General features: G+C 37.7%; 1 protein-coding gene across 1 annotated transcript in view; it reads left to right on the top strand.

Moving 5' to 3' along the window:
* Positions 1-10,090: 10,090 nt before the first annotated feature.
* Positions 10,091-18,121, top strand: part of LOC123575924 (limbic system associated membrane protein) — an 823,468-nt gene continuing 815,437 nt past the window's right edge. Inside the window, exon 1 of the mRNA XM_045436945.1 lies at positions 10,091-10,147. Within this exon, the coding sequence (XP_045292901.1) occupies positions 10,120-10,147 (28 nt within the window). The 5' untranslated portion in view covers positions 10,091-10,119. The remainder of the gene's footprint in view (positions 10,148-18,121) is intronic.

Genomic DNA, 18,121 nt, shown 5'->3' with positions numbered 1-18,121 from the left:
GAAAGGTGCATTATCATACCCTTTGCACTGAAGAATGTATGGACAGAGCCCATTGACATAGAATAGAAAAAACAAACCAGTCACAGCCAGCATGAAGAATTACAAAAAGATTACAACTGTTGTATTGCCAGGTGTTGCAATTAAAGTTCCCCATTTCTGGACTCTCACAGACCAGGACTTTAAAATATAAAAGTTGATATAGATGGACAGGAGATAAAATCCCTGAAGATGATAATTATATGTCAGCATTTATCTTTAATAGAAAATTGATGAAAAATGCATATGTTATGTGTTATTTGGTTTTGGTTTTGGTTTATTTTGTTTTTTAATTCTGTGCTGAGAGCCTTAGAATCTTCCCAGATTAGAAGGCAATACCCCTTATATACTGGAAGCAGAATTTGTACTGGGGCACCATCTCTAAAGCAGGGGAAAAAACACACCATCCTCACTGAAGCATGCCAATTCCAAGGCTGATTCACATTCCAAATTGAGTTGTTTTGCCTTTCTTAGCTTTCCTTTGAATCTGTTTCCAAGCTATAATCTGTAGACAACTGTTCGCCCACATACCTATGGTTAACATTGTGAGACAGCTTTGCCTTGATTCCATATTAAATGTAAAAATTACTTTAATGCAGCATTGAAGCAAAAATGCTGTAGGCACTCCAGAAAATAAAAGCCAGGAATTTCTAACTTAATGCTCCTGCAGAAGAAAAACCTCAGCTTCATTGTGTATCCTATTCATTTCAAAATGTACATTTGACATAAAGCTGAAAGATAAGTAAGATAAACCACTTTCATCATACTACTTATTACGAAGGATTTGAAAAAATATATCAAGGGCAAGCCAGGGTCTTACTCTTTCTACGGTTTTGCTCTTGTGTATCTCTCTGGGCAGGGAGTTCTTAAGTCATATTTCTGAGATGAGCACAGGAGGAGGGCAGAGAAAAGAACTGTGCTCAAATGTACAACCTGGTTGAATGTGTCTTTTTTAGTTATATAAACTTTCAATACACTTTTATACTAAAGTGGTTTAATACCTTTTTTTTTTTTTTTTTTTAAATTGTGGAAAGTACTTTCATTGATAACAATTGTTTATTGCAAGCCTGCTTTGGGAGTGCTGGCTGGCTCAGTCTATAAAGCATGTGACTTGTGAATCTTGATCTCGGGGTTGTGAGTTCAAGTCCCACACTGGGTGTAGAGATTACTTTAAAAAAAATAAAATCTTCAAAAATAAAATAAAATTTTAAAAAGCCTACTTTGGCCATGGAATGCTGATAAATTCTGAACAGACACAAAAATTCTAGGTAGATAGGCCACTTGTATTACCTACGTGGAGAAAAGAGACTTATAAGATGTTAACCGTAAGACAAGATATGATTAAGTGTCTGATAAGTGGTAAAGACCAGTTGTTCCCATGAAAGGGGCAGTGGTAAAACTGCATGAGAAATAACAGGATCTTCTGGAACTATTGGTACAGTCAGAATGTCATTAAAACTCAGAAAATCAAACAAACAAACAAATAAAACCTCAGAAAATAGAGCAACATCATGGACCAGAGTATTTAAGAAAGATATCAGGGGCACCTGAGTGACTCAGTTGGTTAATGGTCTGACTCTTGATTTCAGCTCAGGTCATGATCTCATGGTTTGTGAGACTGAGCCCTGCACCAGGCTCTGTGCTGACAGTACAAAGCCTGCTTGGGATTCTCTTCTCCCCCCACCCCTTCCTTCTGCCCCCTCCCCTGCATGCGCTCTCTCTCTCTCTCTCTCTCTCTCTATATGTGTATATATATATATATATATATATATATATATATATATATATATAAATAAACTGAAAGGAAGGAAGGATGGAAGGAAGGAAGTAAAGAAGGAAGGAAGGAAGACATCAAAATGAAGGCAACTAAACCAAGGTATTGATCAGATTATGATTCATAACAAAGCCCAACAAAACTTAGTGGTTTAAAACAACTAATTTATTTAGTTCATGATTCTTTGGATGGCAGGTGATTGTTCTAGTCCAGGCTGGCTTTGCTGATTTCCATAGAGGTTTTCATGCATACATGGGCATCTAGTGAGTTGTCTGATGGCTGTAATTCAGGATGGCCTCATTCCCATGTCCATTGATTTTATACTGTCAGCCAAAGTTTTCCTCCATCATGCTAGCTTTGGCTCATTAACATGGTGAGTTCAAGGTTCCCAGTGCAACAAGAGTGGGAAAGCCCTAATGCAAAACCACTTTTCAAGTCTCTGCTTGAGTCATGTTTGGTATTGTCTCATTGGTCAAAGCTAGTCACAAGACAAAGTGGAGAAATAGATGACACATTTTGATTGAAGGAATTATAAATTCACTTTGCAAAGTGGTATTCATGTGAGGATGGGAAAAGTTTATGGCCTTTTTTTCAATATACCACAGTATATACAACATTTAACAGAGATGTAACTTCAGTGGAGTAGAGTTAATGTTAAAAAGAAGTGAAGAAACACAGTGGTTTGCCCTTGAATGAGCCACTGCTGGGCTATTGCCAGGAGAAAGAAGAGTTGACTAAATTAACATTTTATGAATATTATTCTGAAAGTTGGGTAGTGGATAGTCTGGAAGAGAGAGAATTTAGGAAAGCATTCAATGTTTATGAAAGAAGCTAGCAGTATCTGACACCTATCAGTTGCTTAGTACATGATCACAACATCTTAATCTGAATCCAGATGTGAAGTAATAAGGACATGCACTATAGTAATGGTATGAATGTAATGAAAGTGCCAGATGTGACAAGCGATTTTGAATGAGTTATTAGCATGCCTTGATTACTAGTGGATTTGGAGGTTAGGGGAGAGAAGTAGAAGGAAATTAGAAAGAAAAAGATACCTTCAAAGCTTCAATCCTTGATGAGAGGAAGATTGGTTATATATTAACAGGTACAGGAAAGGAAGGGAGAATTCACTGGGGTAAATTTGTTCAGATATATTAAATTTTAGTGGACAGGAGCATCTCTCATTGATTATGTTCAGTGGAGCATTGGAAATATGAGTGCAAAGCTTGAGAAAGAGTCAGGAATATAGGAATAAATAGATATTATTGTTTATCTTCCACATAGGGATGATTAGAAAATGTAAAAACTGGATGAAGTGCCCAAGACAGAATACAGAGAGAAAAACAGTGTGGAGATGAACACTGGAGGAGAAAAACAGAAAAGAAATCAGAAAAGGATTATTAAAAAAAAAAAAAAAAAAGAGGGAGGAGTGGTCAAAGGTTTGGGGAGAAGGGGTGGGGGAAAATGTCATAAAATGTCAGAGCTGCCAAAATAGGAAAGAGTTCAAAACAATTTCCTGAGTTCTTATCAGGAGTATTAGAAAAGAGAAATTTTGTTGTTTCAATAGGAACAACAATAACAAAGAAGTTGGCATGAAGTTGTTAGCATTACAAAAGAACAGTCTAGAAGGATAGCTGAGGGTAAATTCCCACTTGCAAGATACCTCTTCTGGATCAAGGGGAAGATCAAATGACTAAACTGTGTTTTAGCTCATTAACTTAGATTACAACTTTACGGTTGGAAACAAAGTAATTTGACATGTTGATAAGAAAATTTTCTGACCTGGGCAGATGCGTGGGCAGAGTCAATATTTTCTTCATTCATTTTGTTCTCATTTCTGACTTTTTAAAATGATGCCAGTGTGTTATTTCCTAATTTTTCAGGCATGTCCATTGTTTGCTTAGCTACTTACTGATTATGAGTTATAAATTGGTGAAAGAAGACAGATCATTAGGGCTCACTGTTTATGTTGTGATCGTTGTGGATAGGATCCCTTAGGGTTGCGCAGCATAAAATGTGTGTGACCATTTATGAGAACTTAGGATGGAAGGAAATAATTTCTGAATGATTTAACTGTATTGTGGAGAAAGGGCAGGCAGAAAGAAAGACACACACACACACACACACACACACACACACACACACAGCTGATGGGAAATCCCAAAATATTGATTTCACAGAAAGATCAGGCAAAGGAATCAGTGACAGAGAGTTGTGCAGGAGATTCTTGGACATTTTTGTTTAGAGGAGAATAAGTAGACAACATCCCCTGAAAGAAAGCTCATGTTAGAAGTAGATGACAAGGTCAAAAAACCAAATATGTGGATCTCCAAATGCTGGATTCCATAGTTTGGATATTATCCCATAGGCTATATAGACACTTGAGGGATAGGAACATTTTCAGAAGAATTCACAGTGAAGGGAAGCAGTTAGGGGATGCTTTCAGACAGAATAATTACTTTTTTTTTTAATCTTAAGGGTTTGTACATGTGAAACAGCATAAACTCATCTGCTTACCCTGGGTAAGTATGCTGAGATGAAGTAAATCTTTGTGATAGCTCCTTACATTTATTTTACAATTTATTTCTGAATTCCTAGGGACATCTTGTAAATTGAATATTTTTCACATGAATCCTGGTTTTTCATCTTTGCAATGTAAGAAATCTTAAGTACATACGTTATATAAAACTCAACCGTTATCAAAAATGAATTGACCGTGATCAGTGCCCAGCATATTGTCCTAGCATACTATTATTCTTTGATTTGAGATTAAATGATGTAAGTTAAGATTGTCATAATCTTGTTGACTTGTTTAATTTTAGAAGTAAAGTTGTCGTTGAATTGATATGAATGGATCAATGGCTAATCGGTTCAAATGGCAATCATTACTGGACATATTTATGGGAACGTAATTACCGTACAGTAGTGCCATGTCAAGTGTGAAAAAGCATTAAAATATACTAGAATGTGTCAATAGGCAATGTCAGAAAGTGCAGTGGACTATGAACCCATTAAACTTTTGTATTTTTATGCACTTTACTTGGACAAATCATCAAATCTCCGTGATAACTTGCAAAATATGCAAATTAGTAATATTGCACTTCAAAGCAAGCCCTGACACATTCTTGGCCTATTTGTACATTCACTGTATTCAACTTACCATCAGGGTTGCTGTTGTAGAGAACAGATTCCACAGTATTTCACATAAAATTCTGGTGATGATCTAGGCAGGTGGTGAAAATTATACCTATTTAAGTAATTCCATGTGTATCTATTTAATTTCTTTGCAATATTTTGTACTTGGTAATTCTGTTTATTTTATGGGACAAGGTTGCCTGACAAGATAGAAACCACAAAGATGAGACAATGGAAAGACTAATGTTCATGCAAAAGTTCAGAACTCTGCAAAGTGTTCAGCATAGCTAGGAGCGATTGGATCAGAGTGAGAAGCTGAAATGGGGGCTATGTGAGCAATGAGGGGAGGAACATTGTGTCTATAGAGGTTATGACAGTAATGCAAGGAGAAATATCCCTACTTTGGAGTTCTGAAATGATATTAGAATGAGAAATCATAAGCATATTCATGGTGGGAAGTCAACACTTATTGAGATATTTCCACAGCTCGCAGTTTTATCCATTCCTCTCTTGTGTCTCAGGTACAGACACACATACCACACACACTGTGAGCATGCATGCAATCACAGACACACCCACACATGCTCACAGAAAAGCATACATCCTCTTTCCTTTATGATTAGAGACAAAATAAACCTTATTGCTACTCTTATCTTTTCACCACCCCTCTCCCGAAAGTCTTCTGTTGACCTTTTATTAAAAACTCTATTCCAAAAGCCAGATTCTCAGTCTGCAGGGAAAATATTCTTCTTCTGTTAAATGGAATCTTTGTCTCCTATTTTGAACCAAAGGTGAAATAGGAAACAGAAGCAATCTGTTTCTTTAAATCATATTTTTATCTTACAGTCTCTGAAGCGTATTGGCAAGAATACTTGGTTTTGAGGGCTTTTATTTTGCATCCTCTCTTTCCATTGTTTCTATAAGAAATAGGATATTTCTATATATTTGCACTCTAAGTGAAACAGTGCTTAACAAATGGGGAGGGGAGTATGGAAAAGGTAAGGAAAGTTCATTTTAATCAGAAAATAATTTTTTCAAAAGGAAACAAATTGATTTGGCAGGAGAGGCAAAAATCAGAACACATGGTGATTGAGAAAGCCAGAAGGAAATAGAATAAGGTATTTAAGCTTTGGCCAAAAGCTCCAGGACAACTCTGACTGATGCAGGTTTTCTGTGTTTATGTTCTCAGCTGCTCCTATATTCATTCAGAAGGTTCATATATATTTTTTACTCCTCTAAAGAAAAATAACTGTCTCTCAGGGCACCTGGGTGGCTCAGTTGGTTAAGCATCCAACTCTTGATTTAGACTCAGGTCATGATTCCATGGTTTGAGTTTGAGCCCTGCATCAGGCTCCACGCTGACAGTGCAGAGCCTGCTTGGGATTCTCTCTCCCCCTCTGTCTACACCACCTCTGCACATGTGCACATGCACATGAGCTCTTGTGGTCTCTCTCAAAATAAATAGATAATCTTAGAAAAGAAAAAGAACAGCTTTTTGATGGATTGGTTGCTGGGCCATTTGCACACATAATACAAAATTCTTTTTCCCCAAATTTGAGCATTCAGGGCCATGGAGATGCAAATAGTTGAGGATCACTGGCTCTCAGTCAAAGTTAAATTTCCCAGGCTTCTAAAAATGGAAACTTATACCATCTGATCTGTACATTCAGTTTTTGATAAAAGATGTATAATTTTGTGTCTATGTGCTTACATGATCTATAACCTATGATTAGCTTTATCATGTAGTCCCTTCTCAACTCAAACATTTCTAAGATCCAGGCTTATAGTAACATTGAAGGGACGGGAATGTATTACTCAGTTCTACTAAACTACCTACACACACATACACACAGACACACACACAAAAGGGAAGGAAGTTGTGAGAGAGTGTAATTATACCAAGCTGGCAGTGCTCAGAGGCTTGACTTTTAGAGTTACTGGACAGACACAAAAGTTTCTTCAAAATTTTCTCCCATCAAATATATATATTTATAATATCCCTATGAATATTAATGCTGAAATATGTGGTCAGATAAGTAAAGAAAAAATAAAAACATTCTGCTAAGATCAAAGAAAATGTGTTCCAGAGACTGGAGGATAAATAACGTTTCTTCTAATATTTGGTCCTGGCAAAGTGAGGAGAAGGGCTGAAGTAGCTGGGTATTGAAAGCTGTTGATGAAAAAGCTCTGAATTGTCCGTGCTAACTCGCTAATGAATCAGATTCCCTGCAAAATCATTATTTTCTTTCTTCTACTTTACTCTAAAGATCTGATTCTTGTGTTTTGTCCATTTAATAAAATAAGCATCTCATCTGAAGGGAAACAAGCTGACCTTAAAAATTTCAGGCTTGTTGGAATCAATCTGCACTGAAAGGAGCTACTGCTGTCTCTCAGATCAAAAGTAGAACATGAAATCCATACTGGCTCATTAAAATCCTAGGCTTCTACAGACCCATCTGTAATGATGACAAGCAGTAATCAATGTGATTGCAATGTGTACTTTAAGGTTTTCCTATATCAACACGTGCATACATGTAGCATGGTTAAGAGAGGTTGGTAGTATTTCAAGACTGCTTTGCTCTCAAGATTTCAGACTATATCATGGTTTCTATTACACAACATAATTGAAACGGGTGATGATCTAGGTAAGAGGAGAGAAGCTGCTGTTGTGACTTTTCCCCCCCATTGTGGGCTTTTTGGGTTTCAGCAGCCCAACACTCTCAGGCCCCAATGTGATACCCAAAGATACTAAACATAAGCCAAACCACTATCTAGTGTTAACACCCAGAGATGATACACCAGCAAATGCTTCCTCTGGGAAGCCTCTGAGGATCCCAATTACTCTGAATCAAGAGAGAAGTCAGTCAGGCTTGAAGTAAGGGGCTTGCATTTAAAATCAGCAGAGAGGGAAAAGTGTGATGAACGGATGAAGTTTCTTGGCTTGTCAAAGCTGCTGAAAACTATTACTGTCAAACTTACCACCTCCTTTCTACCCCTTCTTCTTTATGGTATTGATAGGAAATGCAATCAGATCCATTCTTCATCTTCCTGAAGGAGCATGAGGTTGTTTATTGACAGTCTCTAAATTTCAATCTGAGATGTTATTTTTCAGGACAGAATTCTGGAGAAGCCCCTACATCCCTCCTCATTTAGAATTAAAACCCAGAATGTAGTTCTCAGGGAAAAGAAAAGAAGGAATATCTACAGCTGTGTTTGCTGCCAAGGGACTTAATGAAAGATTGCAGGCACCACATCCTCTTTAATTGAATTTCAGCTTGTTTCACACATGGGAGTCCAGTTGTCACAAGGGAGTTATAAATGAACACATTGTCCTTCATGGCTATGGAGGCCAGTGGAGTGGAGGATGAGAGGAGCATTATTCACGGATATTGTCCATGCCTCCTTAGAAGGGGTCAGATGGCTTGGAGTCCTTGAGCAGTGAGACACTGGAGCTGTGCTTCCTGGCTGCATTTGAGAGCCTAGCCAGCCAAACGCTACTCATTCTTTAAACACTGCACCCCAGGGTGCCTGAGAGGCTCAGTTAGTTAAGCCTCCACCTCTTGATATCAGCTCAGGTCATGATCTCCAGGTAGTGAGATTTAGCCCTGCATCAGGCTCTGAGCTGAGCATGGAGTCTGCTCGGGATTCATTCTCTCTCTCTTTCTCTCTCCCCCACCTCCCCCACTTGCTCATGCTCTCGCTCTCTCAAAATAAATAAATAACCTTTAAAAGCAAAACAAAATGAAAAACACTGCACCCCTCACGATTGTAGTATGTGTATGGTATGGTATGTGATAAGTATAGTAAGTGTGTGGACATTCTGAGTAAATAATGTCTTCCCTAGCTTGTAACCAGCTATCCTTCAGTATCTTTAACATATTTAAATATCTCTGGTCAAGTAATTTTATTATGCATTATATTTTGTGTGTATGTGTTTAAGTAATTTAGGGGTACCTGGGTGGCTCAGTCGGTTGAGCATCCATTTTCTGCTCAGACCTTTGTCCCAGGGTGGTGGAATGAGCCCCACATCTGGCTCTGCACGGAGCAGGAACCTGCTTGAGATTCTCTCTCTCTCTCTCTCTCTCTCTCTCTCTCTCTCTTTCTCTCTCTCTCCCCTTCTCTCCCTTTCATTCTCCCTTTCTCCCTCTCCCTCTCGTTGTCCCTCTCCCCATCTCCCATGCTTGCACTCTTTCTAAAAGATAATAATAATTAACAATTTTAAAAACAATTTTAAAAATTTAACTACGGTAAAAAATATACAACATAGAATTCACCATTTTAACCATTTTTATTTTTATTTTTTTTTAAATTTCAGCCGCCTGGGTGGCTCAGTGGGTTAAGTGACCAACTTCGACTCAGGTCATGATCTCAGAAGTCGGTAGGTTCCAGTGCCATGGGGGACTCTGTGCTGATAGCTCAGTGCCTGTATCCTGCTTCAGGTTCTATGTCTCCCTCTCTTTCTTTTTTTTTTTTTTTTTTTTAGTTTTTTTTTTCAACGTTTATTTATTTTGGGGGGACAGAGAGAGACAGAGCATGAACAGGGGAGGGGCAGAGAGAGAGGGAGACACAGCCGGAAACAGGCTCCAGGCTCTGAGCCATCAGCCCAGAGGCCGATGCGGGGCTCGAACTCACGGACTGCGAGATCGTGACCTGGCTGAAGTCGGACGCTTAACCAACTGCGCCACCCAGGCGCCCCTGTCTCCCTCTCTTTCTGCTCCTCCCCCCACTCACACCCTGTCTCTCAAAAATAATAAACATAAAAAATAAATTTAAATTGTAAGTTTTTTATATTTTTTTGAGAGAGAGAGAGCATGCACTCGCACATGTGCACGTGTACAAGTGGGGGAGGGGCAGAGGGAGAGCAAGGGAAAGATTCCTAAGGAAGCTCCACACTATCAGTGGGTACCCCAGTGTGGGCTCAATCCCACCAGCCATGAAATTATGACCTGAACCAAAACCAAGAGACAGATGCTCAAAGGACTGAACCACCCAGGTACCCTGCCCCTTAACCATTTTTAAATGTACAGTTCAGTACTGTTACATATATTCATGTTGTTATGTAACAGATCTCTAGAACTTTTTTATCTTCCAAAATTTAAACTCTGTACCCACTGAACAACTTCCCTTTTCCCTCCACCTCCAGTTCCTGGCAGCCACCATTTTATTTTCTTTCCATGAGTTTGACTAGTTTCCAAACCTCAGGTAAGTGGAATCATGTATTTGTCTGTGTTTTGTGTTTTTATTCAAGTAGTTGATATATAATTAACACAGGCTTAGTATTAATTCTACAAAGATTGTGTTATTCTGTTCTAGCAACTATAGTGAGTCCTAAAGAAATAAGTTCCAGCTCTCATGGAACTCACAATCTAGTGAAGGAAACTAACATTTGAATACTTACTACAGTGCAGTGTATTATATACCGTATCACAGATAACGCATATATAGCAACATCACTTCAATTAACAATCTTGTTTTTTCCATGATACTTTCTATCATGTGTCCAATGAGAAAATTTCTCTTGCATTTTCACATTCTCACCACAAGTTTTATTCCCTGAAAACTAAGGTCATATTTATATCTTTCTATTAAAAGTCCAAGACTGCTTTTAATTTTCTACCCTTTGTGTATGGATTATAGTGTCTTACATTGTAACTATTTCTCAATTTTTATTGTTGGAGAATCACAGTGAAAATCACTCCCTCTATTCTACTTTCTCTATCAACTCTACAGTTCTCTATATCCGATGTTGTATGAGCATTCTTCTTCATTCTCTTCAGATTTCATGTCTTCTGCCAAGCATTCTTCCCCACTGTGTAACAAGTATTGTGTAGTTTCTAGAAATCACCCTTTTTGGTATCAAAAGTTGCTTCTTGACATTTTTTTTTTTTTGAAACACCCATAGATTAATCTCCACTTTCAATAGCTGCATTCAAAAATCTCTTCCAAATTGCTAACCTTTAAATGTAGATGAAGATCCATTTGTACCAATAATTAGTACTCAGATTTTTAAATCATAGAACTGAGGTTCTTGAAGAGGCAGCCACTATCATATCATTGGTATTAATGCTTTTATTTTGAGAATAGGAAAAAAGAGAAGCCTGGAAATAGGAAATGACTCATCCAAGGTCAAAGTCACTAAAGACACATTCCATGTTTCTTCTGGCTCAACCATTTGTTGCCGTTGAGTCAACAGAGTGGGTAGTGATTGTTGGGTTTGATGAGTCTTGGGAGGCACAGCATCACCCCTCGGATAAGTGCTTTGGGAAAATAATAAACCTCTCAATCAGCCTTGTCAACGTAGACAATTCTGTAAGTGATTGTGCTAGTGTCTTTCTCCTAAGGTCTGTGATAAGATGCCTTGAATTTATTAGCACCAATAAATCTTTAATATAATGTGGCTCATGGGAAGTAGGTACTTGTTCAGTTGCTTTGAGAAGAGACATATAATAGCTTTATTTTAGGTAATACAGATTTTTTTCTCCCTATTGTCTGTGTCATGTCCTTCCTCTGAAACACTCTGAATCTCCTTTATCCATTAATTCATCATTCCACAAGAGATCATTGAGCTCCTAATGCATTTCTGCCATTTTATTTGGCATTGGGCATAAAACAGTGAGTAAAATAGACGTGGCCTCTGCCCTTATGTCTCTGCTTTCAGACCTGTCTAGCAATATTATTTGTGTTTCCACCTGTATTGTTTCTCCTAGGAAACTTTTTTTTTTTTAATAAAGGGGAGGGTAGAAGAATATTCCTCAAGCTTTTTTACTATGTCCATGCATAATTAGGACATCAAATACAAGAAAACCAATGTGACAGAGACCTTCTAAGACACTGAAATGATAAATTCTTTGCGCATTCCCTGAGATCACATATTAAACCAATGTTCTTTGCCCTAAAAATTACCAGTGTGAATTGTAAAGGTCAATTGTTTGCTTGTTTTTTCCCCCTAGACCTGTTCACTTGTGGTGTACTTATATATTCAGTAAGCCGTAAGTCTAGTTACATGGGCTGTAGGTAGTAACGTGTCTACTGAGGTAAACACTGTGCATCCGTATTACCTAAAACAGTGCCTGGAACATAGTAAATATTCAAGAAATATTGCTGAATAAGTGAAATGAGCTTCAGAAAAGTGCTGGTTGTATGCTGGCTAATCATTTTTCTTTCTCATTCATAGAACTGCCGTTAACCTGCAAAGGGTTTGTAATTTGTACTGATTTGCATGAACCTTGCTGTAGTTATACTATTGTTAAAGAAAAATTGTTTTCTGGAGTTTTTTTTTTTTTTTCCTACAATATTCAGTAGGCTGTCTCTTCCACATCGTGCTGCTTCCTTTCCTCAGCCTAGAGGAGGAGGAGGAGGTTGCCATTCCTAGAAACCCAGACATGTGACCCATTTAACCTAGCACCTCAAAGTATCTATCTCAGCAAGGCTTGCTTTGTGGCAGGGGCTGGAATTACCAATGGGGAGTGCTTTTCTAATATAGCAAGTACCCACAATTGAGTATAAATTTCTACTTTGTGTTTCATTTCTTTGCCTGAGTGATGGACTAGTTTAGAAAAGGTATGAGGCAGTGAATAAAAAAAAAACATTGAATTATTTTCTTTTTTCATTTAGTAATTACTGCACTGCAGCAAACAGAGCTGGGTCTGAGCGAACACTGACATCTAATTTTCAGGTTTTGAATTGCCTGGAGAAAAGCAGGTCTCTCTGTTTTCATCTACTAACTTTTCACTGTGAGGTAATTATGCAGAACAGAGTATGGTCCTGGGTGATGTTTAACATAGGCAGGTCATAACTAGACAGAAAATGGACACCTGCTTTTAGGATAGGAATAATTAAAGGTTCATAATTTTGGAAGAGCAGTGGTGATGTCATTTAATAGACACACACTTGTGAGGAATTGCAGGCTTGAAAGTCATGTGTTTTTCCACTTTAGATCATTCATAAACTGTCAACATAATTTGAAAGCAAAGCTTATTTTCCCTCTCTCTCCTCTTGTTGGTGATGCATTTCTGTCTCCATGAGAAAGACTATGATTCATTGAATTCTATTGATTTTGTTTATTTATAAATGTATATTTGTATATATTCCAATAGGTTGTTTTCCTCAGTTTACAAATGAGCCAAGAAATTGGGAAAATGGGAATCTAAATGCAAAGTATTATGGACTCATGGAATTGGAATTATAGAGGGATACAGAAATTTAAAGAACATATTTTAATTCCTTTTATATACAAACTATACACTGCAAGAGTCAGGCAAACTTCACAGTGTGAGGAAACAGTCCTCATGACACTGCCGTCACTGAAGATATTAGCCACAGTTCAAGGGTCCTCAGGGTTATTCTCATTGTTGGCTAAAAGGTCAGGGATTCCCATGACCAACCTTAAGTTGGTTAACTTGCTAGAATGACTCACAGAACTCAAAGAAGTGTTGTAATTGTGGTTTTATTTTAATGCAAGAATAACCCAAACGTTTTATTTTAATGTTAGAACCACCCAAAGGGAGAGATGCATAGGGAGGAATCTGGGAGGTTTCAACATATGAAATTTTCATCATCCTCAGGGACATGTTACCCTTCCAGCATCAACATATAGCAATACATGGAGCACTGCCCACCAAGGATGTTCACCTGAGTTTTGATGTCCAGAGTTTTTACTAACATTTTCTTGCATAGGCATGATTAACTGAATTATTGCCTATTGATAGAATTCAGTCTCTAGCCTCCCACCCTCACCTTCTGAGCACCAACCCATTAATCATGTGGTCAGCCTTTCTAGAATGGCTGGCCTCCATCCTGAGTCATCTTCTTAGCATAGACTATCTAGGGACCCACTAATGAGTCACCTTGTTAGCATACGTTATCAGGTGTGTTTGAGGAGCCCATCTTTAATAACAAAACTCACCTGTCACACAACAAAGTCCAGGGATGTAGAGATTGCCTCTCAGGGCCTATGACAATGGCTAAATCTCTCTTTAGGTGAAGACAAGTAGCTTACCACAGAAACATACAAACCGCAGATTGCTGATTTGGCTTAAGGAGGTTCAACTACGTGACAGGAATGAACTGGGTATCAGGGAGAGATTTCCTGGATCCTTGGGTAGAATTTTCTTCCATACTACCACAAACATGTACTAGAATATGAAATCTACCCAGTAGCAGCATTTGCAGGAAAATATCTTGAAAAATGATAAATGGTAAGACAATAGAGGGGCAGTTACTGATTTTAGACTTGAAGGTTTAATTTGCATACTCTGACCTCCAAGTGAGAATAGGAACCTAATAAATCAAGACAACTCTGTTAGTAAAGAGAAAGGGGTAAAGAATGGAGAGAAGGTTCTATAGCAGGTAGGGGCCTTTTGCTTTGAGACTCAAGAGTAACAATCCAGGATGGCATTGTTTGGTGAGGGCTAAAAACCAAAAAAACAAAAACAAAAACAAACAAAAAACTAACCTGAATATTTTAATGTAATTATATACTTATTAAGATATAACTTACATTCAATAAAGTTCACCAGTTTAAAGTATCTACAACTTTCTTTTGATCACAGTACCTTGACTGCATACCCTCAACCTAGAAGGAAAAATTGCAAAAAATCTTAAACTCTTGTTTATCCTTTGCTTGTTTGTTTGTTTTTGGCTATAATGTGGGTGAAACAATTCTGAAAGTACTTTGTGTGCATTGTAGGACTAAAGAAATGAGTACATGTGGTGACATCAGGAAAGCCAGAGAATATGGAACATGGAATGAGGGAATGTGGAGAAAAACCTCACAGGGTTAGATTAGAATTGCAGCTATAGGGGTCCTGGGTGGCTCAGTTGGTTAAGCGTCTGACTTCAGCTCAGGTCATGATCTTGTGGTCCGTGAGTTTGAGCCCCATGCCGGGCTCTGTGCTAAAGCCTAGAGCCTCCTTCAGATTATGTGTCTTCCTCTCTCTCTGCCCTTCCCCTGCTCACACTCTGTCTCTCTCCCTCTCAAAAATATTTTTAAAAAAATTAAAAAAGATTTGCAGATACATATTTCCTGTGTCTGTTCAAATTTCAAGAAATAATGACAGCTCAGAAACAATGAGCATAGTCAAAGCCTAAATGTTGGTTTCTAAGTGTAATTGTCCACTAAAAGGAACCATGTCTAATGGAAGATATGGCTGAGTTCAGGACTGGGGCAGGGGAAGTATAAAATGAACCCGTATCATTTTATTATTTAAGAGGTGCTGTAAAAAAAAAAAAAAAAATTAAAAGGACAGGGGAGCCAGCTTGAAGGAACTTGTATGCATCTGGGGCAATTTCAGTGTCCAAAATTGTGAAGCACAATGCATTATAGTGCACTGAATAAAATAGGAATCTATAAGTGCATATTGATAAATAATAGGTAAACAAATGGGAGGAAAGGAAGACTCTTCCTGACTGATGTCAACTGACCAAAGTGAAGGGAATAGTGAATCTGGGAAAACATTGTTTGCAACAATCACAGGAAAAATAGTTTGAGGCAAGAGTTATGAATGGATACTAAATCTAGAGAATCATAATATTTGCATAATCCCAAACTATTTCCCTACAGATTTCTATTAGCTGCAAGGGGAAAAATAGCTACTATATAGTAGAGAAATTAGATAACACTTTGAACTGGTGATCAAAATTAATATCACTAATGAGTGGCAGATGGATTAGGTACCTTCAAATAGGGTACCATAAGAAGGACACATCACTTAAATAATATTCCAACTGGGCATATATTACCTAAATTGAAATTAAGAGGAAATATCAGATGTGACAACTAAATGCAATAAATAACCATGAACTGCTGGATCTTCGCTGAAGGAGAAAAATGCTATAAAGGGCATAACTGAGTCATTTGATAAAATTGGAATATAGTCTGTAGAATAGATAAGTATTACATTATTGTTAAACTTGAAATATACATATATATTTATATACAAATATATAACATGCATATATAATATGTATCAACATTAAAATATTTAATGTAATGAGAGAGAGAACAAAAGTTGGAAATTAGTACAAAGTGGTAAAACTAGGAAAGGATATAAAGATGTTCTCTCTACTAATTTTGCAAACTTTTGTAAGCATGAGATTATTTTAAAATAAAATTTTAAAAAGGAATAGAAGGGCTAAATTTCTAAGGAATGAATGCCTAAATTCTTGGCTATGGCAAAGTAGGCAGGGAGTTTCTTCTTTTATTACCTTAAGATCCCTTTTTGAATAAACACCTTTAAAAAATCTTTCCTTTTCATGTCAGCCCAGCTGCCTTTCATGAATCTTGTCTCTTAATTTATTCTTTCCTTCTAGTATAGTGTTCCCATGGGTAATTTGCCTCCTTGCATTGTTATAACCCAAGGAGGCCCCCACAAGAGCACAAGTGGGCATGTGTATAAATGCCTCAAGAGACTTGGGCAGGTTCCCAGGTCATTCCTTCCACCAGGGACCCTCTTCTCTTTCAGCTCCAAATCAAATTTTTCACTCAAGGTAAGCAACCAGATGGCTCTTTCAGCCTCCAACAGGCCCCATGTAATAGGAATTCGCTTTACATCTTGTAGAGCTGTTGAGAATAACAATCCTGCCCGGACAAATTACTTATTACCTCACATTTGTGATTCCACCAGCAGCTTAGAGAACTTCAGGGACATCATTTCATTTACTCTCCTGTGGTCTTTGAGCAGTAGGTAAGAAATAAGTATCACATGCCCCATCCTTCAGAAGAAAGAATCGATGCCCAGATCTGTTATGTACACTATTCATAGGCCCAACAAAACCTTCTCTTTAAAAAAGAAACCTTTTGCCCGTTTAACAACAACATTTTTCTGGGAAAAATCCTTTTGATGTTATAAGATAAAATACGAATTAAAAGGAAACAATTAAAAGTATTATGATAATGCATCAAACTCAGGTCACTGTCGATGGAATCGAGTATGAATCAGAGTCGCCATGTGTACATATGTGACCCTCCAGGGTGTGATGCTGGGGGCGTGTTTCAATTGCCCTGCTACAATAAAATGTATTCAGTGTAGCAGTGTCTCAAGTTCCTCTCAGCCCCAGCTTTCTTTCTAGAATGACCCTTTTTACAAGAATATTATATTTTTCCCCATTATACTAGAGGTTGAAGGGACAAAGGAACAAATGTAGAAAAGGGTTCATCACCAATTCAGTATGTTTAGTAATAACAAATTATTTTTTGCTATATATATCACTGGAAGTCTTGAGCAGTGTTAACTCACATTTTTTTGCTTCTTTTTGTTCATGACTTATTAATCATGTTGATTTTCTCTGTGCCCTCTTGACTTCACTTCCTTCTTTCTCCCTTTCTTCAGTCTCGTTTGGTTGGTACACAGTTTTCTTGTAAAACCCTTTGAGTGTTGTTTGAGCCTCTGTATCTTCCTGTATTTTCCTCTGTATCTGCCTTTCCTCCTTCAGACATAAGACTGAATCTTCAAATCTGGCCCTAGGGTCTAGTGTTTCTTTCTCAACTAACAGCTACTAGATATAACAAGGATGCTGTGATCTCAGAGTGACTTCAGGGTTATTTGCAAGTTGTTTATAAAAGTTATTTTAATAGGGCTTTAACACTGTAGTCCTTAAGCAGTTTTCCCTTGCAGAGTATCTTGTGGATTCATTTCTTGTTTTGTGCCGCACGATTTTTAAATTGAAATAATATTGAAGGAGCAATTATGAGATATCTGTTAATGGGCACCTCCACCAAGTGAATGCTGGAGTGTGATCTCTGGGTTTTGGTGGGCAAAAATAATTGATACAGGTTTTGGTATGATTCCACCCTTAACTTTACCCCACATAATGTAATATTGCATGTGGCCAACCTCATACAACAACTCATTGTGTTTATTAATTTATTTGACAAATATGTATTGAACATTAAAAGTATGAGCATTGTTTTAGCTAGAAACTAGATGTGAAGGATGCAATGGTTAATGAAACACTGCTCTGGGGGTACCTGGATGGCTCAGTCAATTAACGTCTGACTCTTAATTTGAGCTCAGGTCATGATCTCTTGGTTTGTGTGACAGAGCCCTGTGACAGAGCCTGCTTGGGATTCTCTCTCTGCCTCTCTGTCTCTGCCCCTCCCCCAGTTAAACTCACTCTCTGTCTCTCAAAATAAATAAACTTAAAAAGATGAAATACTGCTCTCAAGACACAGTGCCT

The sequence above is a fragment of the Leopardus geoffroyi genome, chromosome C2 (assembly GCF_018350155.1).
Source record: "Leopardus geoffroyi isolate Oge1 chromosome C2, O.geoffroyi_Oge1_pat1.0, whole genome shotgun sequence".
NCBI classification, from domain to species: domain Eukaryota; kingdom Metazoa; phylum Chordata; class Mammalia; order Carnivora; family Felidae; genus Leopardus; species Leopardus geoffroyi.
This window is presented reverse-complemented; position numbering and strand designations above follow the sequence as displayed.